Source organism: Lynx canadensis, chromosome E1 (genome assembly GCF_007474595.2).
Source record: "Lynx canadensis isolate LIC74 chromosome E1, mLynCan4.pri.v2, whole genome shotgun sequence".
NCBI classification, from domain to species: Eukaryota; Metazoa; Chordata; class Mammalia; order Carnivora; family Felidae; genus Lynx; species Lynx canadensis.
The window spans coordinates 29,692,659-29,720,462 of NC_044316.2; the positions used below are offsets into that span (position 1 = coordinate 29,692,659).

Sequence of the window (27,804 nt, forward strand, 5' to 3'; positions counted from 1 at the left end):
GAGTGAAGAGAGTGAAGTGTCTCACAGTCTGCCTTTCCAAACCAAGTTGGAAAAAAAAGAAAGGAAATAAAGAAAAAGAAAAAAAATCCGTTTTTTCTCTTCTCTCTAAAATATGAAGATAGGGAGATTAGGGAGAGGCACTAAAGAATTTCTTTAAAAGAAACACTATCAGTCCCATATGAATTCTAAAACGCCAGGGTGTCCATAACTTTCTCTTGTTGTGTCTCCTTGTGGTAGGAGCCTTGGATCAGTGGGTGGTCTCACAGTGCCCACACCAACCCCTCCCACCCCGTGCCACTCACCACAGTGAGCTGTAAGGACCTTTCAACTACAGCGCCTCACTTTCCCGCACTAGTGGTTTTTATCCAGAGCCTTTAATGTTACTTTAACAAATGTTACTTTAACATAGTCTTTTGTGGTTTAGCAATGATACATTTGGTAGCCATCACAGAGGAGGGGAGGATAGACTGGAAGCTTCTAATTTTTTTCTAATGTGAATCACATGCATTTAACAGACAGAATGGTATAAGGGTACAACAATGCATTATCTGGACCACATGATTTGTTAGTAATTTATATACAATGTCTAATTTTCTGCGGTGTTTTTTCTCTCCCTCTTTTTTGCATATAAGATAGTGACAGACTAAAATGCATTCAGCACCAACACTAGAAGTTGGATTAGGAGTATCATAGAGTAGAAAGTACTTGCGTTTAGGTGTCAGACAGAATTGGGTTTGAATCATAGTTCTGTCAGTTCCTACCTGCGTGGCAGTGGGCATGTAATCTCTGGGAGCCTCAATTTTCCCACATCTAAGACTGATAGTAATGCCTGCTTATGATTAACTCATATCGTATACATACAATGCCCAGCACAGCATGTAGCACATATCATAAGCAAAATAATTTTTTCTTCACACCCTTGCCCCAACCCTTTAGAAAGAATGAGGCATTTCGAGTTAGAATATTAGAACAGGATTGAGAGTAGAATATTCTTCTTAAGATCTTTAACTTAGTAAAATCCTAATAAGTCTGGGTCATGGAGCCTAGTTTAGAAGCTAAAAAATCAATACGGTTACCTCCTGGGGTGAATTTAGTTCCATGACTTCTTTGCCAAGGTGTCGGAAAGAACCCGGGCACAAGATGCCCCTCTAAAGATTCCTGGTAGTGAAGGAGTTGACAGTTGGAATTCAGGAATGGTATCCTAAATCATGAAAAATGGGCCTTAGGAATGAGGGTTGAGACTGTGCCATTTCTTGTAAGCCTGTGGCCTGGATTCCATTAGGCTCAATGCCTGGATATCCCACAGGCACCTCAAAACTCATCATTTGTCAAACTGAACTCATCATCTTTACCCTCCCCCAAACCTGTTCCTCCCCTCATCTTTCCTATTTTGGTAGATGGCAACATTATCCATCTCAGCACCCTATTCAGACTCTGTGGCTCCTTCACCTTGCTCTTCAACCACATTAGATCAATCACAAAGTCCTGTTGATTTTAACTCCTAAGTTCCTCTTGCCTCTGCTTTCTCTTCTACACCCCTCCTGTGGCAGTTTTGGTTCCGGCTCTTATCATTGCCACCTGGACCACTCTCTCAGCTGTCTCGTTGACTCTAGCCCCAGCACCCCCTGCCCTCGCTTTTGCTGTTCTGCAATCCATCTTCCACAGAGCTGCTAAAATCCAGTAAGACCATATTATTCCTTTTTAAAAAATCTTTTCATGACTTCCCATTGCCTACATGATAAAATCTAACTTCTTTAGGATGGCATAGGTAGCCCTTTGTGATTCTGACCTTTTTAATATTTAGTTTCATCTCCTGTCACTCTTCTCAGGTGCCTTAAGCATCTGGCATAATGAGCCACTAAGAGTGTACTTAATTGGACTGCATTTCCTCAGGTTTTTAAGCCTTTGTGCATGTTGTTCCTTCTGTTTAAACTGATTTTCCTTTTTAGCTCTGCCTTTTCTTTCCTTTTCTGAATGTTTCTTTTTTTCTAAATATATACATATTAAATTTTTTTTTTTTACATTTATTTATTTTTGAGAGGCAGAGGCAGACAGAGCACATGTGGGGGAGGGGCAGAGGGAGAATCAGACACAGAATCCGAAGCAGGTTCCAGGCTCTGAGCTGTCAGCACAGAGCCCGATGTGGGGCTTGAACTCACAAACCGTGAGATCATGACCTGAGCTGAAGTCAGACACTTAACCGACTGAGCCACCCAGGCGCCCTAAGTGTGTGTGTGTATATAAATATATATATATATATATATATATGTATATGTATACGTGTGTGTGTGCATATATATATATATATATATTTAATGTTTATTATTTTTGAGAGAGACAGCAAGCAGGGAAGGAGCAGAGAGAGGGGGAGACACAGAATCCGAAGTAGGCTCCAGGCTCCGAGCTGTCCGCCCAGAGCCTGACGTGGGGCTCGAACTCACAGACCACGAGATCATGACCTGAGCTGTAGTCAGCCGCCCAACCGACTGAGCCACCCAGGCGCCCCTCACTATATTTTTTGAAGTTCATTTTTTTTTGTTTATTTATTTATTTATGTATTTATTTAGAGGGAATGAGCGGGGGAGGGGCAGAGAGAGGGGGACAGAGGATTCAAAGTGGGCTCCATGCCGATAGTAGAGAGCCTGATGTGGGGCTTGAACTCAACGAATCGTGAGATCATGACCTGAGCCAAAGTTGGACCCTTAACTGACTGAGCCACCAAGGCGCCCCCCCCCCCTTTTTGGATGTTTCTTTCTAATTCAAGATCTAGCTCAAATATTATTTCTTTAAGGAAGGATTAGGTGTCTTTCCTTTGAAGTTCAATAGCCCGCCTTTTATAGCCAGGCTTTCATTATATTGGGACTTTTGGTATAGATTTCTGTATCCTCTACTGGGTTCTAGGCTTCTGGTGGGCAGACTTTGTCTTATTAACATCTGTATGTTCAGCCCCAGCACTGTACTTGGCATACAGTGGAAACTAGGAAATGTTTGTTGAATGAAAAATGCAGCCAAGCACTTAAGTATGAAATATATACCAGGCTTCAAACTGTTTTTTAAAAATCCTTCAGTTTTATAATCTTGCTAGTCCAATCAGCTTGAGTCACAGAGCCAAGGAAATAAATAAATTCAACTTTTCTTATCATGGGCCTGTTGTCAACTGTGACTGCCCATAGGGTCAGGACAGGGCCACCTCCTCAGTGCAGGCGAGGCAAATCCTCAAGATGGCACATCATTAGACAGAATTTCTAAGAGCTCATGACACGGCTTTTTCCTTTTGTTTCTGGGAACAGTTTAAATAGTGACCCTTGTCAGTCCCCAGGCACATGCTTTGTTACTGCCGCTGAGTGCTATCCTGCTCCTATCCAAAGGATGGGATGGGCGGAGTGTCAGCTCTCAGGCTAAGCAGAGGGAGTAGACTGGACCTTGTACCACCTTGCCTTAGCTCCACCTTTCTCACAGAGATCTCATGACATCTCCGTGACAGTCTCCTTGTCCCCTACAAGTAATCCTGTGAGAGAATAGCCTATGGGTTTGCCCCAGTCTAGTGTTTACTCGAGGAGACAGAGGGCTAAGCTCCTTTATCATTTTGTCCTTACTAGATCTATTTAGTGCTAGAATAGGCGCGGACAGTTTTCCGTAGCTGGTTAGTAAGTTATCTGTGATCACTCAGGCTGCTGTCAGGAACGTGGTCACTTTGCCAAATCTCATATCCTTTTGTTGGGACAGGGGTGACTTGTACAAGTCAAACGGAAATACAGTGTAAACTTTTTTATAATTTACCTGGGCCAGTAACTTGCACCTTTTCAAGTTTCATTTAAAATTCCTGTGTTCTTACGATTTTCTGAGTTCTGATTGAATTTTCAGTAACGTTCTCTTTCTCAGAAGTGCTTAGTGTGTCTGTTGATCTTTTACTATGGACCTATCAATGGAAGACAGAAGTCCCTACTTGTAAAAAACAAGTAAAAATTGCTTAGCATCTTTCTTGAGGGCTTAGGCCCACTACATAGTAAGCTCTTAGAAGTTCCTATAGAAATTGTTATTAAATGCTTAGTGGGCTAAAGTCTAATGGAAGAAGTATGATAATTTTCTTGTGGAAAGCTTTGATTGCTTTTGGGGATAAGACAGAGTCTGTCATGGTTCTTACTAAGGCTGAGAAGTATTTTAAAAATTGTTGCTAGTGGTGCTGAAGTATAATAGACATTGTACTAGTGTGTGTTAATTTCCTGCTACTGGCAACATTTCCTCCTGATCTCTAGAAAAGACTAATAGAATTATGTATGTCAGTGGAACCAAGCCCAGTCAAGTGATCTTTTCTGGAAACTTACATTGTTCTCATTAATCAGTTGGGTCACCAATGGTATGGTAATGAAGGAGGACCAGGAGAATATGAAGGTATATTTTATTCTAGGAAAAAAACATTTTAAAGTCAGGAACTATTGAGACCCAGGCTTTGATCTATGGCTTGGCTTTCATAGATGAAGAATAGTATCTTACAGTCATATTGTTTTTAGTATTAAGAAGAGGTAAGATATGTCAAAGAGATAGGTCCTCTTGTATTCTATGATACTATGATAACTACATCTCTAGTTCTGTAAATTCCTCAAATGTCTTTTTCTCTGTGTTCTAGGCAATACTACTTCAAGTGTGGTCCATGGATTGTATCAGCACAGTATCAGCGGAGAGCTTGTTAGAAAAACAAATTCTCTAGTCCCCGTCCCAGCATCTCTGGGGTGGGACTCCAGGTCTCTTTTCACATGCTCTCCAAGTGATTCTTACGCACATTAAAGTTTGGGAAGCAGTGGTCTAGAGCATCATATCCTAAAGTGTGTTTTCTTAGTTTTTTTGTAAGTGCCACACCAAAAATTGTTCCAATCATGGTCAATTTGGAAACTGCTGGGTTAAACAAAGTTAAGCTTTTTAGTTTCCATTATTATTATTATTATTATTATTAATTATTATTATTATTATTTTGTGGGGGGCTACCAGATTTTGCAGAGCTTCTAATATGTTACTCTGCTGTTCAAAATTCTCTTGTGGACTTCTAGCACACTTAAAGTACAATCCAGAGTTATCATGGATAATCCAAAGGTCTTATCATGGCCTGTAGGACTCTGCATGATCTAGCCATTGACTCTCTGATCTCATTTCCTGTCTTTGTTGCTCTTGCTTAGTACACTCCACCACCTACGCTGATCTTTTAGCCAAGCACACTCTTACTTTAAAGCCTTTGCACCTGTCCTTCCCACTGTATGGAAACCTCTGGTCCCTCCTCACATGTTTCTTCTATAGAGAGACCTTCCCAGGTCATCCTGTACAAAACCGTAGCTCCGGTCACTTCACTCAAGCCCCTTACCCTAATTTGTTTTTCATTATAGCCCTCACAACTGTCTGACATGTACAGTATTGATTGTTCAATTGTTTACTGTTTGTCTCCTCCACGAGAATGTCTGCTTCATGGGGAGTTTGTTCATCACAGATTCTTTGGTACCTGGACTAGTGCCTGACACATGGTAAGTTACTTAGTAAATATTTACTGAATTAATGAACAAATGAGTGGAGAGAGGATATTGTAGAGAGTAACAGCAGTAGGACAAAGTGTGGCTGCCCAGGAAAAGTGCTTGAGCCTCCCAGAAGGCAGGATAGAGAGGACACTTTGAGGGTCGATCCTCCAGGGTCTTGGGAGTCCTACACTATTATGAGTGATCTGAAATCATTGATTGTCACTGTGAAGACCAATGAGCGTTTTTGCTTGTAATCATGGAACAATGATGACCATTTCACACAGAATGGACACTCAGCTCTCCATTGAAGTATTTCCTTAGGTCTTTTCTCTGTCAATGATCTGTCCCTGGGAAATCATTAACTTTCATGGCATCAGCTGTTATTAATAGACACTGGCCAAATTTCTGTTTAGTACCCAACTTGCTCTCTTGCATTTTACTGCCAAATGGACATGTCCACTTGGATGAATTCACACTTCGCATTCAAGACAGAGCTAAAAGCATCATTTTCTTCCTTCAGCCATTTCCTCTCTGATTTCCTTACTGTGGATAATGGCAGCAGTATGCTCACAGTCTTTGAGGCTGAAAACCATGAGAGTACTAGAAGTCTGTAGATTTCACCTTTTCTCATTCAAACCTCAGTCTTGTGTATTACTCCTGATGTTTCTTAATCTGTATTTGTTTCCTTTTTGGGGGGTTTTGTTTCTACCCTACTATTGGACTATTATAATAACTCCTGAACTATCCACCAACCCTGCTCTCGATCCATTTTAAACAGATTCCTCAGCCTGATTCTTTTTTTTTTTTTTTTTTTTTTTAATGTTTATTTATTTTTGAGACAGAGAGAGACAGAGCATGAACAGGGGAGGGGCAGAGAGAGAGGGAGACACAGAATCGGAAACAGGCTCCAGGCTCTGAGCCATCAGCCCAGCTCAGAGCCTGACGCGGGGCTCGAACTCACGGACCGCGAGATCGTGACCTGGCTGAAGTCGGACGCTCAACCGACTGCGCCACCCAGGCGCCCCTCCTCAGCCTGATTCTTAAGATACTGCCCTATATGGCCATGACTTGCCCATACCTCTATGTCCACTATTTCCTCACATCATTTCTCTGATCTAGCCAAACCGGACCACTTGTTCCTTTCCTGACTCTTTCTGAGATCTTCTGTTCCATGTCTTTGCTCATTCTGCTCCCCCTGACAAGAAAGCTTTTCCTATTGTCCATGTTTATTAACATCTTGTCCATTCTTTAACACCCACGTCAGATATCCTGTCCTCCAAGGTGGCTTTCTGCTACAGTATTTGAGAAAAATGTGTTTTCTTTTCTTTTTTCAATATCACTTAATACTTACAATTTTGGCATATCCTACCTCATTTAATAGTAATTTGTATCCTTATTTTACTCCCTACCACTGTACTGAAAGCCCCTTGCAGGCAGAGCCTTTGTCCTACTCATCTCTGAATCTCCACAGTAGGTATCTAATATATATTTATTGACTTGAAATGAAATACCATGACCCAGACTATATTTTGTAACAGCAGTGCAGTCATGTCATGGACTAATAATGTTCTTTGGGTGGGGAACTCATTGGATGGGGTCATATTCACATCCAGGCCTCTTGAGAGTGGCATGGCCAATGTTATTAATCATTTGATAGAGAAAAGGTGCAGAAAGGTTAAGTGATTGCCAGTGTCACACAATAGGGGACCCAGGACTCTCAAGTCCCAGTCTGCAAATCAGATTCAGGCTTCTCTTAATAATTCTTCCTCTTCTGGAAAATAATAATTGCTATTCTAGCTTTTTGGCATCTGACCTGCTCAGAGCAAGGGAAACAGAGAGGCTTAATCCATTTATCCTCAAGGGATAAATTCAGATTCAGATGCCCAGGTCTCAGAATGGCAGTTGCCCTGTGTGCTGCTAAATCTGGTGGCTCGGGAGCAATCCAAAGTGTGTGTGCCTCCATTCTACCCATGCAGCCACTCACCCCCCACAAATCCTACAATTCATCTGAACTGACGGAATTCTTGCTAATTGCCTCTTATTGGTCTGTTATAAGATGAAGCATGGGGAAGAGACAAAGCCTCCCTATTCACATTCTCAGTGGGCAGCAGGGGTCTCTGTAAAACTAGAGAAACTGGGGCCCAGGCTATTCATTTCTGAAAGTCAGGATAAGATCTTCCATCATTCAGAATTCCACATTATAATCACAATATTGCATCCTGGGAGACCCTGTCAATTTTTTTTCAAATGGTCTGCTAGAAATTTAGAGCCTATTTAATATTAGAGTCTATTTAATAAATTAGCACTAATTGACTTTTTTTCCCTTCAGAGTGGTACACACTTTATATTTTAATTTCACCATTTTTTTCCCAGTTGGAGATGAGAGAGAGAGGGAGGGAGGGAAGGAGGGAGGCTCGGCAGTGCTTTTCATGAAAACATCAGTTCTTAATATTTATGTTTTAAGAAAGCAAAGGGAAGGCAAGAACTGCAGCCTGATAACTGAACACTCTGTTTAGAACCCCCTCCTCTCCAATGGGCCTTAGCTAGGTTTCAATAATTATTGCTCCGGCACATAGTCTTGGAGCTTTGCTCTCTCTCAGACTTGTACACAGTTCTAGGAAGGGTTGTTGCCAAAGCCATCATGTGATTTATTGACCCTCCACTGGGACAAGGGGAACAGATATAACTTTGTGATTTTATTATAAGGAGGCTGGGTTAATATTTCTAGGTGAAACAAGCTACTATACCAAGTTCAAACATCTGAAGAGGGAGGTTAAGAAACCCTGAGTGTGGGGTGTAAGGATTATTCTGTCCTGGGGCTGTACAGACGTCGTCTGAGGCAGGGAGCAGGAGAAGAAAGGACACATTGTGACCCATTTCCAACACCTCCTGTGTGTAGAGGCGGAAGTTCCTTGCCTGCAGAGGGACACGCGCGGAGGAAAAATAGGAGAGTTACAACATGGCACTTACATAAACAACACCAAACTGGCATAAAACATCTAACAAAATTACACGACTTCAAGCTTGGAATTTTTATACAACATAAATATTAGGGTTCAGCCCATTTAATAATGCTATATAAAATCAAGATTTAAGGCAGTAATGTTCCACATAAACTCTGAAAACAACATTTATGCTTCTTATAAAAGCAGAAAATGATTGCATTCTGTGGGCTTTTCAAAATGATGAATATAATTACATGAAGCAACAAAAATGGATTGAATTAAAAATCTACTAGTTTCAATTTAAGTTGGTTAAGGGGGAAAAATGTAGTTTCTGGCCAAGGGCTGAAAAAATTTTACAAGTATCCAAAAAAAAAAAAAAATGTTGTGTGCACTCTTAGGCAGTTAGGCAGCCCTCTCCCAACATGTGTATGTAGCCCAAGAGTCACCAATGAAATATGAGCTGCTTCGAACCTGCTAAGCTCAAGAAACCCTTTAATAGTATCTACTGTCACAAGTAGAGCTGGTATTTTTTTTTTTCCCCTCCTGAGTACACGGCCACCCCTGGAATAATCCAGTTGCTCCCCTAGTGCCTTTATAGCATATTGTGCAATTTATTCTTCATCAGTGTTCGCTATTTTGAACTAACCTTGCAGTACTGACTTATAATCAGAGCAGTACCCCAATAGAACACTTGGAGTCTCTAATCTATGTCCCTGTGTCCATGGGTCGGAGGCCAAGTCTAGGTTGTTGCTCTGTTATTTAAGAGAGCCGGTCACTCCTGTGATGGTCTTCCTATTTTATAGGCTAAACATGGTTGGTGTGTGTGTGTGTGTGTGTGCGCACGCACACTGGGTAGGGGGTGATGGTGAACCTAGGCCAAAAAGAAAAAAAAGAGAAAAGAATTCAACCTAATGCTACATCATGTTAACTTACTAGACAGAGCCTAATAAACTTTTACTATTCTCTTCTGTGCCAACAGTTTTTTCTTGAAGTTGCTTATTAGTGAAGGTTAGATTTGCACATTTCAATTTGAATACGACAATAATTTTGACGGTACATTTTCTGTTTGTGAAAAGACAGCATGGCATACCCTTGCCATTGCTATTAGATTATACTACCACTAGTCTGATGTTCTTAGACAAATCATTTATACATCTAACTATGCACTTATTTACATGTTCTCCTTGACTTGTGCTATCCTGAAGCTGAGACTTGGTGTCTTTTCAAGGTGGGCTAGCCAGTGATTTTTCTTTGCTTGACCAGACCACAATAATGCTGGGTCCAGAGCCTTGGAAGAGGTCAATATGGAGGAGATACAGAAAAGGGGCAGAAGTACAGTGTGTGTCCATTTGTAGGCATCAAAGTGTGCAACATGTGCAAAGTGGTATTTAAATCAATGAAAACAAACATATCAGTTTTTTTTTAACCTCTTAGTTTTATACCACAATGCAGTTTCCATCAGCTATGAAAAGAAGATAAAAATGGTAAAGACTAGTACCTGGTGTAGAGGTATATTGATCTGCTTAAGGAGAGCTTTCACTGCCATCTGGAGCTCGTAGAAGAACAATTGCATGGGGCAGTCAGAAGTATGATCCACACTTTCCATAGATTCAGAGCCAGAAAGCTTTTGGACCCATTCCCACTCCTCTCTGTATGTTGAGTCAAGTTAAAATTAGAAATATAACAAAAGTTCAGAACACAGCTCAGAACATTTTTAGTGTATATGTCCAGAACCCAGATAACCAATTTTTGGTGGTTAAAACTCAATACAATTCATAAAATTTGAACTTTTTGCCACCCAAATGGAGTTTAAAATGAGCTTTTTTTCTAATATAAGCTTAGTTCACCTATCAAACCACAGATACCTCAGAACAGCAGGTCTAATTTGTATCAGTCAGTTTTTGAGATTGGAGCTTTGAAATACTTGCTAATAATTTCCTGACTGTCTTCATTTTTCTTTCCCTGAAGATCCTCTGTGAGTTCTAAGACCCTGCATTTTACCACAGGGGCATCTGCTGGTTAATTCAGCAGTTGGGTAACCACAGGACTCTGGTCCAACTCAGCCAACAAACCACATGGCACATTTCAACCCCGGCCTGTTGTAATCGTGGGGACTATTTTGGTTTCTTTCCCCTTCCAAGAGCTTGAGGAGAATCACAAACAGGAACACCAGACAATTCCAATAAAAGGAACCAGGGGACACACATCACTGGTTCCATCCTCCTTTCAAACTAGTCATCTGTGTCTTTATTCTGTGTGCTCTGTAATCCTTCCTAATGAACTTTTCCAAATGTCATGCAGAAGGGCAAGGAAAAGAATGATGGTGGGAGAAAACACATCTGGTTTGTCCCCCAAAGGCCGCTCTTCAAGAGGAGCTTGAAAAGATCAAGGTAAATGCCTCCTCGGAACATTGTTTCCACAGGTATTCCAGCACAAGTCTCTAAACACGTTCATTTGGCCCAGTTTCTCCTCTTTCTAACTCTGCAGGGAGCAGCAGTATGCACTCAGGAGCAGGCCAGAGAGGAAAGGAAAGCCCTCCTCTCTGGGGACAGAAAGAGAGGAGGTGCTAACATATGTTCCCACTCGTGTGAAAACCCTCTGAGGGCTCTCCCCAGTGGGTTTACCAGCCTGGGCTCCAATTGTGTCAGAAAATGAAATCGATTGTGACATGAGCTTTTCATCAGAAAACAATCTCTTTTAACCAACTATCCTCTTGGAAAAGTGTCTGTTTTCAAGATCTCTGTTTCATTTCAATTCCCACACTGGAAAATACTATGGAAAATCTACCGTATTGTCCCAATAAGAGAAACAAAATAAAAATTAAATCCTACTTCAATCTGGGCATGCAGTTGGCTCCACAAATAATTGAAATCTTTGAGAACCTGCTTGGGAGTTAATTTCTTTTCTCCCATCACTGATATTGAACTAAATGAGGGGGTTCTGACTGGCACAAACATTCACAAAACCTAAAGGAGCACATTGCTAAAATAGCATCTGTAATAAAATTAGAGAATAAATTACCAGTAGGAATACCATGAAACATCTACCACTAACTAAGCAGTTTAGTCTATAAGGATGAGAGAAATGGAACTGGCAAGAGTGAAGGCTTCTGGAATCTTCTGTAAAAATTAAACTTGGATCCTTGTCAAGAAGAAATTAGTTGGTATAACCACTAAAAGATAGAGTCTAAACCTTTAAGACACAAATCTAGCAAATGGATGAAAGTAACCATTGCTGAGTCAACCCACAAATGAGCCATGTAACCTCTTGGGAGGGACTGATAAGATAACCAAAGTTGATTGTAGAAGTGACCACCAGATGGCAGACTTAAAGTCTAGGTGTGGTTGATAAGTGAAAGATGAGAATATGGCAGCTAGTGAGTTTTTGAAGAGATCATCATTATTTCCTTCACTGTCATCAAATAGTATTTTAAAAACATCATGAGACACTATAGTTAATAAGCTCTTGCCACCTTATGGACCAAATTTTAAATGACCCAAGTTAGGAATCTCTTTTGGTTAAGCAAATTCATAGGTATAACTAGAATCTGGGCATCTAATTTGTATTCTAAAGCCTAAGGATCCCTGGAGAGTTGTTTTTCTTATCTATTCTTTACTTTTTTTTTTTTTTTTTAGGTTGGGCACAATTCAGTTCATTATAGTAGACTTTCAGAGGCCTGCTGGAGGGCTAGTTGTAAATCTGAGCCAGATTACCAAGATTGGGCAACTTTCCGAAAGCTAACAGGGTAATTCACCATAATGCCAAACCATAGAGCAGTTTCCAGAAGCACAGGCCTTGTTACTTCTTTTCTTCTTTAGAGAACCATAAAGAGTACAGGAAACATACATAGTCCTAAGGCCAGAGGGCCAGGGATGGGGAGAATGAGGGCAGGGGGATTCTTTAAAGGGAAATCAATTGCTCTACCAGAACCCATTTCCACAATTGATATATATATATTTTTAAAAAATGACTTATTAAGTTGTGAAGAAAAGATACTGGAAATAAAAATGTTGAAAGAAAAGGGCATCTATTCATTAACCAGTTGAGTGTCAGTGGTTGCACCATGAATAATATAGAGAGGAAAGTGAAAGGAGTTTGCCCCTCCTTCAATTGGGTCACTCCTTCCACCAACCAATACCACAAACCCTCCTTATCCTAATGTTAAAATACAGCTCTGCTTCTGCCCCGGTGTGCTGGCACCTGGGGACATCTCACTGCAGAAACTACACTGGGTCAGTTTTCTCCTCTGACACATCAAACCCATCATTTGAGCCATTGTTTCATCACAAGGAAAACCCAGACTCCTCACAACTTACTTGGAAATGTTACTGTTTTCACGGATCTTCACGTGGCAGAGAATGTTGGGCAACTTTTGGGTAACTAGGACTTTGATCTGATCCACAGAGCTACATAGCTTTAGGTAACCCAGATATAATCCAGGAGAGAGACGCTGATGACTCCTTTTGTGATAAGAGAGAATATCCTGTAGGGTGAAAAACAAAACAACACATAAAACACCTTGAAAAGGCAACCTCAAGGGGCACCTGGGTGGCTCAGTTCCTTAAGCGTCCGACCTCGGCTCAGGTCATGATCTCACAGCTCATGAGTTTGAGCCCCACATCAGGCTCTGTGCTGACAGCTCAGGGCCGGAAGCCTGTTTCAGATTATGTATCTCTCTCTCTCTCTCTCTGTCTCCCTCCCTTCCTCCCTCCCTCTCCCCCCCCCCCTGCAAGAATAAACATTTATATATATATGTGTGTATATATATATATATATATATATATATATATTTTTTTTTAAGAAATGGCAACCTCAAAACCTTTTCCTTTCATAGGTGCACCATGTCATAAATTAAAGGAGCTGTAGCTAAGTTATTAGGATAGAAGCCTTGGATACCACTGTGGATATTGGGGACATATTGGTGGTACAGCCAATCTTACCTTTAGGATTACCTTGGATTATCCTCCAAGTCAGGTAATTAGTCATTAATATAGCCTGCCTGCATGCTATTTCCTTATTTCCTGGGCTGGGCTAGGTGTGTGGGTTGTGATTGGGAACGGGTAACTAGAAAACTAGAATTCCTAATTTCTGTCCTCTCAGGGTTTGTTGTTTAGCAGTAGGAAAACAGAAATTTGCAAGTGTAGAAGCTGACAAAGCAGTACACGAAGCCTAATTATTTCAGAATAATTGGTATCTAGGAAAAGTCTCTTTTAAATGACACCATTTAAAATCGGACCAAAACTTTATATAGTAAGTAGAAAAACAAAGATTTGGTTGGTTCTTTATCTTGAAAAATGAAACAAAAAGCAATAGCCCCAGATTTATTTATCTTGTATTATTATCACTTAAGTTGTAGTTACAATTATTCATTAATTCATGAGGATGAAGGAAGAATCAAGTATTGATTCTTTTTTTTTTTTCTTTGGCTTTATTTTTTAGACTAAATTGTATGATAGCTGAAATGCTATTCCTCATATGTGACTTTCACAATGTGATAATGAAGAGGGTATTTTTGCAAGAATATTTGAAGTCTTCATATTTTTCCCCCTGGCATTTAAAAAATGTGGATATTCAGGTCATTCTCATAAGTTCCTTTGTTTTGTGTTCTTCAATTGTTAACTGGCCTGCCCCTGCTAGATTCTTAATTGTCAACAGCTTTGGCTGTAATTTGATTAGATCTCCACATCATCTTCATCAGCTTCACGAAATTCTGCATCTTTTATAAGATTTTAAGATTCACCTTGTAATAGATTTGCCTTGAATTTGCATTGTATTTTCACATCACTTTATTCCACAGGCAGCAGAGACTGAAGTTTCTGGTGCAACAGCAAGTACCAGCCTGGTTAAGCACAGAAGGATGTTTGAATGCAGTCTTATTTTATATGTAGTCAACTCTCCAGTGAACTGTTTTGGTTGTGACTTTTGCTTCCCTATACAACTGCAGGAACTCGGATAATGAACAATTAGAAATATGTATCAGTAGGTAAGACCTTTTTAAGCATTTGGGCAGTGGGGAAACTGAAACACAGGAGTGGTGAGTCAGGGAAGAATTCCTATAGGCTAGAGTTTAGCTTTCTTTTCAAAGGGAGTGAAAAGAAGGAGCCAACCTTACCATGAAATGCAGGGAATATTAAAAGTAAGAGAAAACCAAGCATATAAACTTGTGCGGAATTCTATACGGAACAGAGAGGGCTTCTTTGACCTGTAGACTCTGAAGAAGTAATCCCTCCTCCGTAGAATTCACCATCTGCAACATCTAACATACAGTATTGTGTATTTTTTTTAAATGTTTGTTTATTTTTGAGAGGGAGAGAGACAGAACGTGAGTTGGGGAGGGGCAGAGAGAGAGGGAGACACAGAATCTAAAGTAGGCTCCAGGCTCTGAGCTGTTAGCATAGAGCCTGACACAGGGCTCAAACTCACGAACTGTGAGATCACGACCTGAGCCAAATTCGGATGCTTAACTGACTGAGCCACCCAGGCGCCCCTATACTATTGTGTTATTGTCTCCTCTGTATCATCCTTTATCAAACTTATTGAATTCCAGGCACTGCAGGAGACAGGGGGGTGTCAGGGGAACATCATGTGATCTTTACTCTTGAAGAGGTTGAGAAAAACAGATGAGTAAACAAATGATCACAGTATTCTGAAATCAGTTTTACAATAGAAGCAATGGAGGCATACTGAGGAAGGAGTACTTATATTTTTTCTTCTTTTATGTTCTTTTCTTGAACCAGACTATGACTTTAATGGCAAGGCTATGTTTTTTATTGCTTTGTGTCCTTAGTACTCAGTGGTATTGCTGTATATAATAAATACACAGCACATGGAAGTCAGGACAGTTCCCTAAGCCAGAACATAGGAGAATAGCAGAAGAGGGACAAAATAAGAATGGTCACAATTGGGAGGAAGGCATAACTAGCAGGTACAGAAAAGCAAAGGCTAAGTAACTTTTATGGTATTTGGCAAAAAAAAAAAAAAAAAAAAAAAAAAAAGACTAGAAAATATTGGATTTTTGTGATCAAGAAAGAAGGAATTTTATTAATATCAAGAGATGGATTAGGCAGAACTTTTTGATGTCTTCTATCATATCTCTTTAGAAAAGATCACAGGTAGTTGACTGGAGGAAGTTCAGTCAAAGTGAAATTTTGAGAAATGAACAGGTAATCAGAGAGCAATGAGTGAGAGAAGGTAATGAGAGAAGGGAAAAATGGAAGTATTCAGATCAGTAGAATTTGATGATATGCACCGTAGGGGTACTTGCTATACAAGCAGATGTGCCCAGCCTGGTCATTATTTTTGAGGTCATTATTTTTGAGAAGTGGCAGAGAAATAGAAAAGTCCCCAAAGACTAGAAAAGGGCAAATACGCCTGTCTTTGAAACAGAAAGGGGAAACACAAGATGACCTCAGTAATTAAAGACCCCCAACTTATTGATCTTTGGGGAAAATGAGAAAGAACCATCAAATAATCAATTTGCACTCACCCAGGAAATCCTGAGGCACTAAACAGGAGTCCGTGTGGTTTTGTGAAGGGCAAATCATACAGACAACTTTAATTTCTAACAGCAAAAGAACAGGATCCATAGACCAGGGAGAAGTCTCCAGTAATCTGTTTTACTAGATAATCTGGGAAAAGTAGAATCTTGACATTACTTTAATAAGCTGACTCTCTGGGTTGAAGATTTGTGGATGGAGATGGTGTGGGAATGGTAGACATATTGAGTGATGGCCCAGTAGAGACTGGTCCTGAGGGCCCATCTCTTTAGCTTATTTATTGATGTTCCAGACCAAGAAACGAAGAATGTGTGCATCAAAATTGCAGGTCCCAAATTTGTTATGGTTTTGAGTTTCAAGAAAATAGTAATAAAGCTTTGAATGAGCCTATGCATTGGAAAAATAATTAGGGTTGAAACTTAATAAGAAAATGTGCTTGTAAAGACCCAAACCCAAAAGTACAAATATAGGATGTGTATAAGAAGAGTTTTCTCTTATACACATGTGGGGGTGAGCACTAACCACAAATAGAATGAGAGCTAGGAACATACTGTGGTTATGTAAAAACTACCACCATTCTTAGGTGGTGTAATTTACTCTTTCATTCATTGTTTTAAAAGACGATTACTGAGCATCTACTATTGAGCATCTGTTTTCCTGCCTTTACTAGTCATTTATCCTTCATTAGAATGTTTTTAGAGCCTGAGAAATGTATGGGAAGAGAAAGAAATTGTCCCATTCGCATAATTAGAAAGCTTTCTAAACCAAATCAAATGCCTATGGGCTTGTATATTAGCTGATTTTACTTCTAACTTGTATTTCTAGCCTTTACTTCCATTATAGTCCTTTTGTGTCTCTTATATCCAGCCGAAAGGGATTGCTTTTTCCTCTCTCCAACATGTCCTAATTGCTGTTCTTTGGTTCTTTGTTGGTTCATGAGTTCACTAATTCTACCAACTTTTATTGGGCACCTACTATGTGTCAGGTATCATGCTAGAATATTAATGACATCAGGATGAATAAGATGTGATCCTTCCCTTCATGGAACTCAAATGTCAGTGTGTGAGAAAGACATGTAGCAAGTTTTTCTAACTCTGTATGATCACGTTGTATAAGGTCCATTGTGGACCCAAGGGAGGGTTAGATCTCCTTTTCTACCTTCAGCCTCATTTCTTTACCATGCCCTCTATTTAATTTAAATCTCTCTTTGAGTTCTTCCTTCCTTCTTCCTTCTTCTCTCTCCCCCTTGCTACTTCCCTCTCTTTTTCTCTCCCTCCTCTTCTTCTCCCTCCTTCTCTCCTCCTTCCTCCCTACCCTCTCTTTCTCTTTTTTTTCTCCACCTGGTGAACTTAATTTACCCTTCATGGCTTAGCCAAATGTCACCTCTTCTACAACGCCTTCCCTGATATTTCCAGGGAGAATTAATAGCTGCTTTGTCTGTGCTCCCATAGTACGCTGTTTGTACTGCTATCAGGCTCTGGTTTAATTCTGCCTTGTATTACCTTGATTTGTTTACAAGTCTGTCTCCCTCCCTTGACTGAACTCCTTGAGAGCAGGGACCTTGACTTATTCATTTGTTTTTCCTATAGCACCTAGAAGAGTTCCTGGCACCTAGTTGGTGCTGAAAAAATGTTTATTAAATATGAAGTGAGAGGCCCAGAGGTAGTGGAGTGTGGAGCTGGGCCTCAGGGAGAGAATATGCTGTGCTGGTTCAGTGACCAGGAAGGGTATATCCAATTGCCCTCCATTGACCAGGTGTCCTAAGAGTTTGTTAGAGGAATGACCTGCTTTTCCAGTAACCACAGGGCTTTAGTTTTGCACAGGGGATGGAAACTGAATTGACCAGGGACAGCAAAGGTCAGAAAATGGTGGCCCAGGTATTTGTGGGCCCAAGATTATAGGGTTTGCAAAGAATTTAAATTTTCTAAATTATTTCCTAACTTTTAAAAATAAGGATATTTTATCCAAAACTCTAGATTTTTAACTTCTCTTTAAAAATGGGAAAACATTCAACATTGGGACCACTTTTTTCCACTGCAGTTGGCTGTGGCTGAATGGGCTGTTCTTTACATGGCACAAGGGCCCTCCAGATTATTGTAGTCTCTGTTACTTCCACTTGCTCCTTTTTTTAAAATTGAGATTCACCCTTTTAAAGTGTGAGATTCTGTGTTTTTTTTTTCCTATGTTCACAAGCTTGTGCTGCTCTCAGCACTACCTAATTCCCGATCATTTTCATCACTCCATCACTTGCATTCATTAGCTGTCATCCCTCCTCCCTCTACCCCTAGAACCACTCATCTACTTTTCTGTCTTTGTGGATTTGCATATTCTAGGCATTTCATATAAATGGAATCATACAATATGTGGCATTTTGTGTCTGGCTTCTTTCACTTAGCATGATGTTTGATCTCAAGGTTCATCCACTTTGCAGCATGGATCAGTACTTCACTCATTTTTATGGCGGAATAATATTCCATTATATGGATATCACTTTTGTTATCCATTCATCAGTCATTACATTTGGTTGTTTCCACTCTTTTTCTGTTATGAGCACTGATATAAACAAGTTTTTGTGTGAACCTAATTGTTTCTCATGTGCAGCTCAATTGGCTCATTTTCATTCATCTTCCTGATTCCTGTAGTTTTTGATCCCCATGTTAGGGGCTGCTTGGGGGTAGAAAGAGCAGGAATGTACTGGAAAAAAGAAACAACAACAGAAAAGGGCAGAAGAAGTAGTAGGTCCTGGGTATTGCAGGTGTGAGAAGACACAGGGTGACAGGAATGCCGAAGGAGAAGGAGAAGGAAAGCAGAGCTGGGAGGGGCCAGAAGGCAAACTTTAGCACATCCTCTCTAGGATGACACTTTTTTTTTTTTTTTTTTTTTTTGAAGGATACAGAGAAAAGGAGGGGGAGGGCATGTAAAGCGGCTTGGGAAAATGGGAAAGGTACCTGACCAGGTGTCAGAAGATTTGGGCCCTAGTTTCTCCTATGCTGCTTTTTTGCTAATATGACCCTAAGGAATTATTTCCCTGAAATCCATAGCTTCATCTGTGAATGAGACACAATGAAATTACCCACTCAATCTCACTGGGTTTTCATGAAGATCAAATGATATTATAGATGTAACAGAGTGTTATAAACTTGAAAATGTAGTGCAAATGTGAAAGATTAAGCTTCAAAGAAAAGTTCACCTGTGAAGTTTCCAGTTATTAAGGTGACCCTGGAGGTCAATGTCTGGGTAACTCAGCACCTGAGAGGGTCCTCCCTATTGGAAGTACTCTCACTGCCAATTAGTTTGCTCAGAGGGACTCTAATTTGTCCATAGTAACTCTCTTATCCTTCCCAGACAGGTGTGTGAAGGATTTCTCTCTTTCTTCTAGATATGAGAAAGGCCCGTAATGAAGGTCTGGGACTTGAGAGGGTCAAGAATTTGAGAGGGTTAGACCCTGGAGTTTCCCTGGGGCCCTAGGGATTAGTAGATTAGTTATAGACCCAGAGTTTCTTAAAGCCCTTACCTGTTTTGAAACCCGCATTGCAGACCATACAGTTTTTATACAACTTTTCCTTAGTTCTTATGAAAGGTAGAGGTGGTGGTGCAATGCCCCACTGGATGATTGAGCCAGTACCAGGGTCTTATGGGAAGGTAGGGATGGGAGGAGATGGCCTAGATACCTCCCGAGGAGGCCTAGAATTGTTTGTATTTTTCCGAGTAGAGAAATAATAACAATCACTAACGTTTATTGAGTGCTCACTTTGTGCCACTCTCTAATGCTTTACATATTAACTCATTTAATCTTCCTTGGAACCCTATGAAGTAGGGTTTCTTGCTGAAGGAAGAAGGGGAGGAAACACAAGAGGTCAGAAATGAAGTATCTTGCCTTAGTCACATCACTAGACAAGGTGGAGTCAGGAAGCACACCCTCGTGTGCTATATTCCAAACTGGTGCCTCAATATGTGTTGTGATTTAACAGAAAGAAGCCCCAAGCCTAGTGGTCATCACTCAACTGACCATGAGAAAAGAGAGTGGTTTGTGGCCCAGAATTGTGGGAAGTACCCCGCCTGCTTTGGGCAAACACCAAGACTTGTCACTACTTTCATGTTGAGTTGCTGGGGCCAACTCCTGACATAATTAAAGTCCAGGAGTGACTGGATACCAGCCCTAGTAGTTTTATCCCCTATTTCCTCTCTAGTGTAAGACCTGATTGGGAAGGAGGGGAGAGAGAAGAAGTAGGAGGAGGAGAAGGAGAGTGGGGGTGGGTGGGAATGACATCAAGCAGAAATGTGCCAGTCAGCGGGGGTAAATTTTCCACTTGGATCTGTGTGGAAACCTGATCTTGCCTCTATTTTTGGTCTCCTTTTCTAACAACCTTTTGCCAGATTGGAATTTTTCTGCACCTGTAACACATTTTTAATGTAATAAGTCTAGGAGAAACCAGGTATTATATCATGCTGGGGCCTGTGCTGTGTTTCTAGGAGCAAAGGTAGCCCAGACCCCAGTTTATCCCTATAGGGGATTAGTGTATTAGTCACCCTGTAAAAGCTCAATTTATTGTGATTTTTTTAAATGTTTCTTTTAGCACTTGCTTATAAAGGGTGAAGAGGGGAGCCACGAATAGTGTCTATGTTCCCTGCCCCCACCTCCTACATACACACCCACACCCACACCCACACACACACACACACGCATGCACACACACACACCCTCTATCAATTTCATATGAACCCAAATTCCATAAAATCAAAGCCAGAGGTATTGGCTTTGACCAATTAGCTTACCTTTGCTACACTGGACTCCATTCTGGTTTGGGTTAGTGCAAGGAATGGAGAGGTGAGATTATTCTATCAACCACTCCTCAGTGGGGAACTAAAGTAAGTTAGTGGGCTGGTGGCTTAGTTTTTTAGGGTGATCATGAGCGGCTACTGGCATCAAGGGTTGGGTTTGGCTTGTTTATGTGGGACTGAGCCCTTTCTTTCCCATTACTCTGGACTGGCTGTCTTGTGGATATATGCCAGACCTCAATTTAAGGTAGGTGTTTCTGCCAGCTTGTCTGCCTAACTGGAGAGTACTATCAAACTCATCCCCATGACTGGGTTTAAAAAAGGAAAGGAAAGGGAAGGAAGAAGGGAAGGAAGGAAAGGAAGGAAGGAGGGAAGGAAGGAAAGGAAGGAAGGAGGGAAGGGAAATAGCGTGAAGCCCATGCTCACGTAAGAACACCTGAGGAGTGTGGTGGTGTGGAGAGAGTGCTGGACTCAGGAGCAAAAGATGTACTTTGTATCCCAGTTATGCCATCCAGCCTGAGTCTTGATCAGAGCTGCCTGAATTTTGCATTTTGGTGGCTATTCAGTTCTCAGGCGAATCTTTCATCCTTTATTTGATCTCCAATCCCTCATGACTAAAATCCTAACTCCTGCCCCAGGATGTGACAGAATGTAGCAGAAAGAAGCCTGATTCCAGCCAGAAGATCTGAGTTTAAGTTTCAGTCCTGCCACTTTCTAGCTGTATGCCCAGGAGCAAACCCAAGTTTTGTGGGGACTAAAGCGAATACAATTTTCTGTGCCTTCTTTAACGAGAAGAATACAAAACTGTGGATATGAAGTTGTTAGGATCCCTGCCAGGGCACTGATAGGGGCTAATGCAAGTGAAGAGCTGAATATGCTGAGGCTACATTAGCTTCACTAGACCTGCCTCTCTGTGTGGTCGTTATGTCATAGAATCTCTTTGAGCCTCGGTTATTTCATTCCTAAAATGGATTTAATCATGCCTGCCTGACCCAGAGGAATATTAGAAGGAACACACAAGTAAGTGTGTGTAAGAGTGTTTTTGTTCATAGTGTTTTATACACACACACACACACACACACACACACATGGTCTAGCAATGTATTATTATTATAGTCCCTTTAGGTGTTAATGTTTTGATTATATTATCTGTAGACCCCTACTCAAACATTTGTCTCAATGTTTCTCATTGGCTTATTGGTCAGGGCCATTTTCAGGGTGCTCACTGCACTTGTATTGCATGGCCAATTACATATCTGGAGAGTGATAAATAAAAAATAAGCTTCTGAACCTTTCCTGTGTGTGGAATACAAACAGTGAAATGCCTCTGGACCCTCTCTATTCCATCACTGCATTTGTAAATGGGTCTTAGTACATTTCACTAACCCCTCAATAAATGTGTTTGAACTTTAAATATACAGTATTAGAAAACTGAAAGACTGCATACCTGGATGGTTATCAGTAAAATGTCTAAGGCTGTAGGCTCCTCAGGTGTTGACAAAGACTTCCTCTGGCTTTGTAGTTTTGAGATTTGCATCCATTTGCCATTAAAAAATGAATAGAGTGTCTCCACTTCTCTGATGGTGACTATGAGGATGTTTCCATGCCGGTCTTTAATGGGCTCATAGTAAACTCTTCCCAAGTTGTGTGTTCCAAGTAAATTCTAGAAACAAATAGATTTCTGGTAGTTTGGATGATATTGTGCAAACAAAGCAACATAATTGGAACAAAAGACACTGAATATCAATTATCTGATGTTTCTGAGAAGTTTTTTTTTTTTAAAGCAAACTTAAAACTGGAATATGTGGCACCATAGAAAATGTACTTAACAGAAGCTCCAAGAAAATCTCTTCACCATAAGCTTGCAAAGATTATAGCAAGAGGCACAAAAATGATGTTTTTTTAAGCAAATTCAGTATCTGTAAATATCTCTTACCCACATAGACACACCAGCACATAGACCTCAGTTACCAGCACTTGAAGAGAATCCCAGATGTTTTAAAGAAAAATGCCTGATATTTCAAGTATGCCACTGGTGGAGTTTTCAAGAGATCTACAGTAAGCTGGTATGAGGTGGGGTTGTTTAAAATGAAGAAGTGAATTGACAATGTAGTACATTGTACAGGTCTCCAAATGACTGAACATTCCTTTCAAGATACTTTAATTGGGAGATTGGCCTGGTTTGACTTATCTGCATTTCAGGGGGTTCTATTTATTTAAAATTACGTTAAAATTGTTTGTAAGCTAGATCACCTGAGGCAGACAATACTTTTAGAAAGGTAGGAAAATAAAGATGCTGCATCAAATGTGGAGGGACCCAGGAAGATGTTACTAAAATAAACAGTTTTAAAAATATGCAGAGTTTGCAGATTTCTAACCTAGAATGTTGGATGAGGAGGATAAAATATCCTTTTATTTTGAATATCTGTGATTTTTCAAAAGTATAAATAAAAGATCTCAGAGCTCCTAGCTGTTATTTGCAAGCTCAGATAAATGCTGATGACCTGTTTGCAGGAGAGCCAAAGTAGAACTGGAACTTATAAAAGTGACACAGATGACCTAAAAATGAATGAGCCAGCGGGTCAATATCTACAGATATGAAAACACTGGAATGATCCTTCCAGGTAGAGACTGTGTCTTATGTCTTTTATTTTTCCTCATTAGAACTGGGCATATAAGTAAGCAATTTCATAAATAATTATTGACACATAAAAATTCATTTGGTGGGATCATTATTTTTAAAACAACCTGATCAGTCAGATTATTCCTTTCAAATTATTGACTTCTAAATCATAGAGAAGTAATTGGGTAAGGCTTTCAATCCTGTCCTCTGTAGTATTACAGTTTTATATATAGGCAGCTTGCTGCAAAGTAATACTGGTAAATAAACTAGTAAACTGGCTGTCACAAAAAAGAAGGCCTGATTTATAGCATATGCCAATTTCTGTGGTGTAAATGCTCCCACTGATGCTGGCCAATTTAAAGCTTCCAAGAGTTTGACAACAGGTTTTCAGAATTCCTGAATCTTTAACAGTTGGCTGTCCCGAGCCAGTACAAGTTGGCTCCAGCAAGCTACTGCTGCTGAGCCTTCAGTTACACGGGTGTTAGGTTTCAGGGCAGCCTGCTGTTCATTAACTCTCAGACTCCTGAAGAATTATTTACCCTCTTGGCCCTGAGTTTCATCATCTAAAATTAGGAGTCACCCCTTATGCTAATCCTTACCTTAGGGATTGTCTGGGGGATTAAGTCAAACAATGCCTGACAAAGTATTTTGCAAACTCCCAAGCTTCATACAAGTTAGGGTATGGGTTTTCTTTACTCCTCTAATTGGAATCTCACCCTGACTTATACTTACTCATTTTCAAGACTCCACCAAGGTTTTATTTTTTCTGGGAGAACTTTCCCAAATCTCTCAGAATTTACGATCCCTTCTTTTGTCTCCTATTGCTTCCCATACAAACTTATGTCTTAGCGTGACTCTAGCTTTCCTGCTTTCCTGCATATTGACTTCAGGTCATGAAATAATGTTTGTTTCATTTGTGTGTCTCTGGGTTCCTTGCACAGTGCCTGGCACATAGTAATAGCTTGATAACTCTTTGTTGAATGAATTAACATTTTATCATTAGGATATTGGAAAATATTGTTTATTTTGGACCATAGCTGGTGGGGATTCATTGATTGAGGGAGTTATTTCATTTAAGCAGAGTTATCATCAGTGTTTCACCATCAGCTTTGGATATGCTGACCAATAGTTTGAATAAGAAAGCACTAAAAGTCTTTCTGAAATTCTTTATTGACATCAAATTGGGTTGGATGGCTAGCTTGGGAGAGCCCAATTTCAAAGCAGAATATCCTTGTGAAAATAAATAAATCTGTGTTCCACAAGGGCAAATTTGGGATTCTTTAGGACCTAAAGGAAAACCAAATCATCTTAATACCTTTGATGCTATGCAGTCAAGATTGGGAGATCTGGGAACCCTGAGATTCCTACAAGTTAACGAGGAATAAAAACCACCTGATGGCCCATAGGAATGCATCTAGGTTATAACCAGAACACATTACAGGACTATCAGTAAGCCTTAGACAGATGCATACTATTTAGAGAACTTTATTCAGCTTCGGGTGACATGGGAAGTTGAAGGAAATCCAGAGTAGAGATATGAAGGCCTGGAAAAGGAGAGTAAAATTATGGGGAAAGCTTTATCCCCCTCCTTGAAAAATGAAAAAGACATGGTATTCATAAGTTGTTACCTGGCTTTTACTCACTAGTACTCATTTCTAAAGGCTACGGAGGAAGAAAGTTTAATGTAACCCAATCTATAGTGTCAGATGATTACTGTATTTTGAGGATAAGTAGTTTGGATACCCCTCAATGTAAGAGCAATGTAAACTTCTGCCTCTTGGGGACTCTGTCATTTTCCTAAGGGTGGGAAAAACAGTGTGGGGTGTTGGCCACTTACAGGTCTTCTCATCTTTTTTTTTTTTTTTTTTAAATCCAAATGCTGACAGGTAATTGTCTTTCCTCCTGCTTAGGTAATATTAATCAGTTAATTACTTTACTTCCTTTCAAATAAAATCTAAGACCACTTCTCCTAAATAGGCTCCAAATGATACAGAATAGACTACTTTTTCTTTTTAAACTATAATGTGGATAATTTCTTCTATTTAAACTTTTTGTCTGCTTTTTGTAAATGAACACATAATAAGATGATGAAGTATTGGAAAGAATGTAGGCTTTAGAGTTATACAGATCTGGATTTGTATCCAGACTCTGCTACTTCCTATTAGTGTAACCTTAGGCAAGTTGTTTAACCCTTCTAGGGCTCAGTTTTACCATCTGTCAAATGAATATCAATAATACTACATTCTTGGGCCACCTGCATGGCTCAGTTGGTTAAGTGTCCGATTCTTGGGTTCGGCTCAGGTCATGGTCTCACAGTTTTGTGAGTTTGAGCCCCGTGTTGGACTCTGAACTGGAGCTTGCTTAATTCTCTCTCTCTCCCTCTCTCTCTGCTCCTCCCCAACTCACACTGTCTCTGTCTCTCAACTAAATAAATAAACTTAAAAAATATACTACATTCTCATTAGGGTGTGGTATAGATTAAATGAGATATAGTTTGTAAAGCACTTATCACAGTGGCTGGCATGTATTCTGTGAAATAAATGAAAGTTGTTGTTTCATGATTATTGCCTATTATTACGTATTAAAGGACTTCACTATAGGGAAGAAATTGGAACACAAGGCACCTGGTGCACAGTGTTTGGTATGCCCTGTGATAAAGGTAAGTCAGTATGCTGTGGAAATAGGAGGGAAGGGAAGATGGCAACAAAGGCCTTTGTGTGCCGTGATAAAATGTCTGAACCACTCTTGAAAGAGTATGAGTCAGGCCAGAATCTCTTATTGGCTACCCTGGCAGAAGTGTGGAGGCTGGATTGGAGAGTATTAACACTGGAAGCTGGAGCATAGCTTTGGAGGCTTTTGATATAACTGGAGTAATCAGGCAGTGGCTGTGATGCTGGAAAGGGGAGGACGGCACAGTGAAATAAACCAGAGGTAGGACCACAGGATTTATGTATGGCTGATGCCAATCAAGCTGTTTTTAAAAGTTTTTATTTTATTTTTTTGAGAGATAGTGTGAGCAGGGAAGGGGCAGAGAGAGGGAAGGGGCAGAGAGAGAGAGAGGCAGAGAGAGAATCCCAAGCAGTCTCCGCACTCTTAGAGCAGAGCCCAACATGGGGCTTCAATTCATGAACCACAAGACCCATGACCTGAATGGAGAGCAAGAGTCAGACGCTTAACCAATTTAGCCACCCAGGTGCCCCACACTTTTTTACTTTCCTCATAACATTGTAAAAAATGTTAGATTAGCAAAGAGACCTAAAATATTAAGTAGCAGTTTTCCCACATTCAGTTTTCTTCCTCTTCTGAAATGTTTCTCTGCCTTGTTACTCCCTCCCCACTGCCTAAAAATAAAAAGTGATTTCACTATTTTCAGACACTTTCATCCTAAAGATCAGCAAATAGTTTGGGCAAGAGGTCCTACAAAAAGAAAAAATAAAAAAGATGACAGTGACCCCAGCTGAATAACCAGGCAAATAGAAATGTGAAGAGAAGGGAATGCATAGCAGTATAGCAGTGCTCTGGCCTTCTGGCTTTTGATGGGTGCTGTAAAGGGTAACTATTTACTGAGTACTATTTACTGGTCACTATGCAGGGCTGGTGAATTATTCAGGTGGTAACTATGGCATGAGATACATTTCTGTTATTTCCTTTTTCTTTCTGGTAAAATAGAATACCCCCAAGTGTGATCTTTGGAGTCCAGGGGTTGGAGAGACAAATACATTTATTTATCCAACCAGTACTTTTGTAATAGGAGGGATGAAAGAGAAAGTGGGGTTAATGCCAGGAGGCTTTTCAACTTGCTGGTAGGAAAAGAATTCCCATTTATTTTTTTCTTAATGAATTATACAGTAAAATCATCACCTGATATGGGGATGGAGATTATAGGGAAGGGATAGGGGTGCAAGAGAAAGCAGGTTTTTAAATAGTTCCCTTATAGTTGGTGAAAGTGAAATTAGTAGAGAAACAGAATATGATCACTAGTTATATGTGAGAATTGCAGCCATGAATTTAATTAAAAAACCAGTCAGCCCCCCCTTTTTAAATTTATTAAAATATTTTTTAAATGTTTATTTTTGAGAGAGAGAGCGCACAAGTGGGTGAGGGGCAGAGAGAGAGGAAGACAAAGAATCAGAAGCAGGCCCCAGGCTCTGAGCTGTCAGCACAGAGCCCGATGCAGGGCTCAAACTCACAAACCGTGAGATCATGACCTGAGCTGAAGTCGGATGCTCAACCGACTGAGCCACCCAGGCGCCCCTCAGTCAGCCCCCTTTTATGGTGACTTTTATGCAGCAATGTGCAAGTACTCCAGTGTAGGCTTGTTGGATTCATCCAGGCTTGGATTTTTCCAAATAAATAATACGGGGGAGACAGTGGCCAGAAATTTAGAGTATTTTCAAGGGAATAATTAGGATGGGCCAAGGAATCTAAGCTGGACAAAACAGGAAATGATATCAGAAGGG

The 27,804-nt window shown here is 40.3% G+C and overlaps 1 protein-coding gene across 1 annotated transcript in view; it reads right to left on the bottom strand.

Moving 5' to 3' along the window:
* The window catches only part of ANKFN1 (ankyrin repeat and fibronectin type III domain containing 1), a 241,738-nt gene that overhangs the window by 24,322 nt on the left and 189,612 nt on the right, over positions 1 to 27,804 (bottom strand). Inside the window, exons 13-16 of the mRNA XM_032591208.1 lie at positions 22,169 to 22,384; positions 12,763 to 12,929; positions 9,945 to 10,095; positions 8,249 to 8,417 (exon numbers count right to left, since the gene is read on the bottom strand). Of these exons, the coding sequence (XP_032447099.1) occupies positions 8,249 to 8,417; positions 9,945 to 10,095; positions 12,763 to 12,929; positions 22,169 to 22,384 (703 nt within the window). The remainder of the gene's footprint in view (positions 1 to 8,248; positions 8,418 to 9,944; positions 10,096 to 12,762; positions 12,930 to 22,168; positions 22,385 to 27,804) is intronic.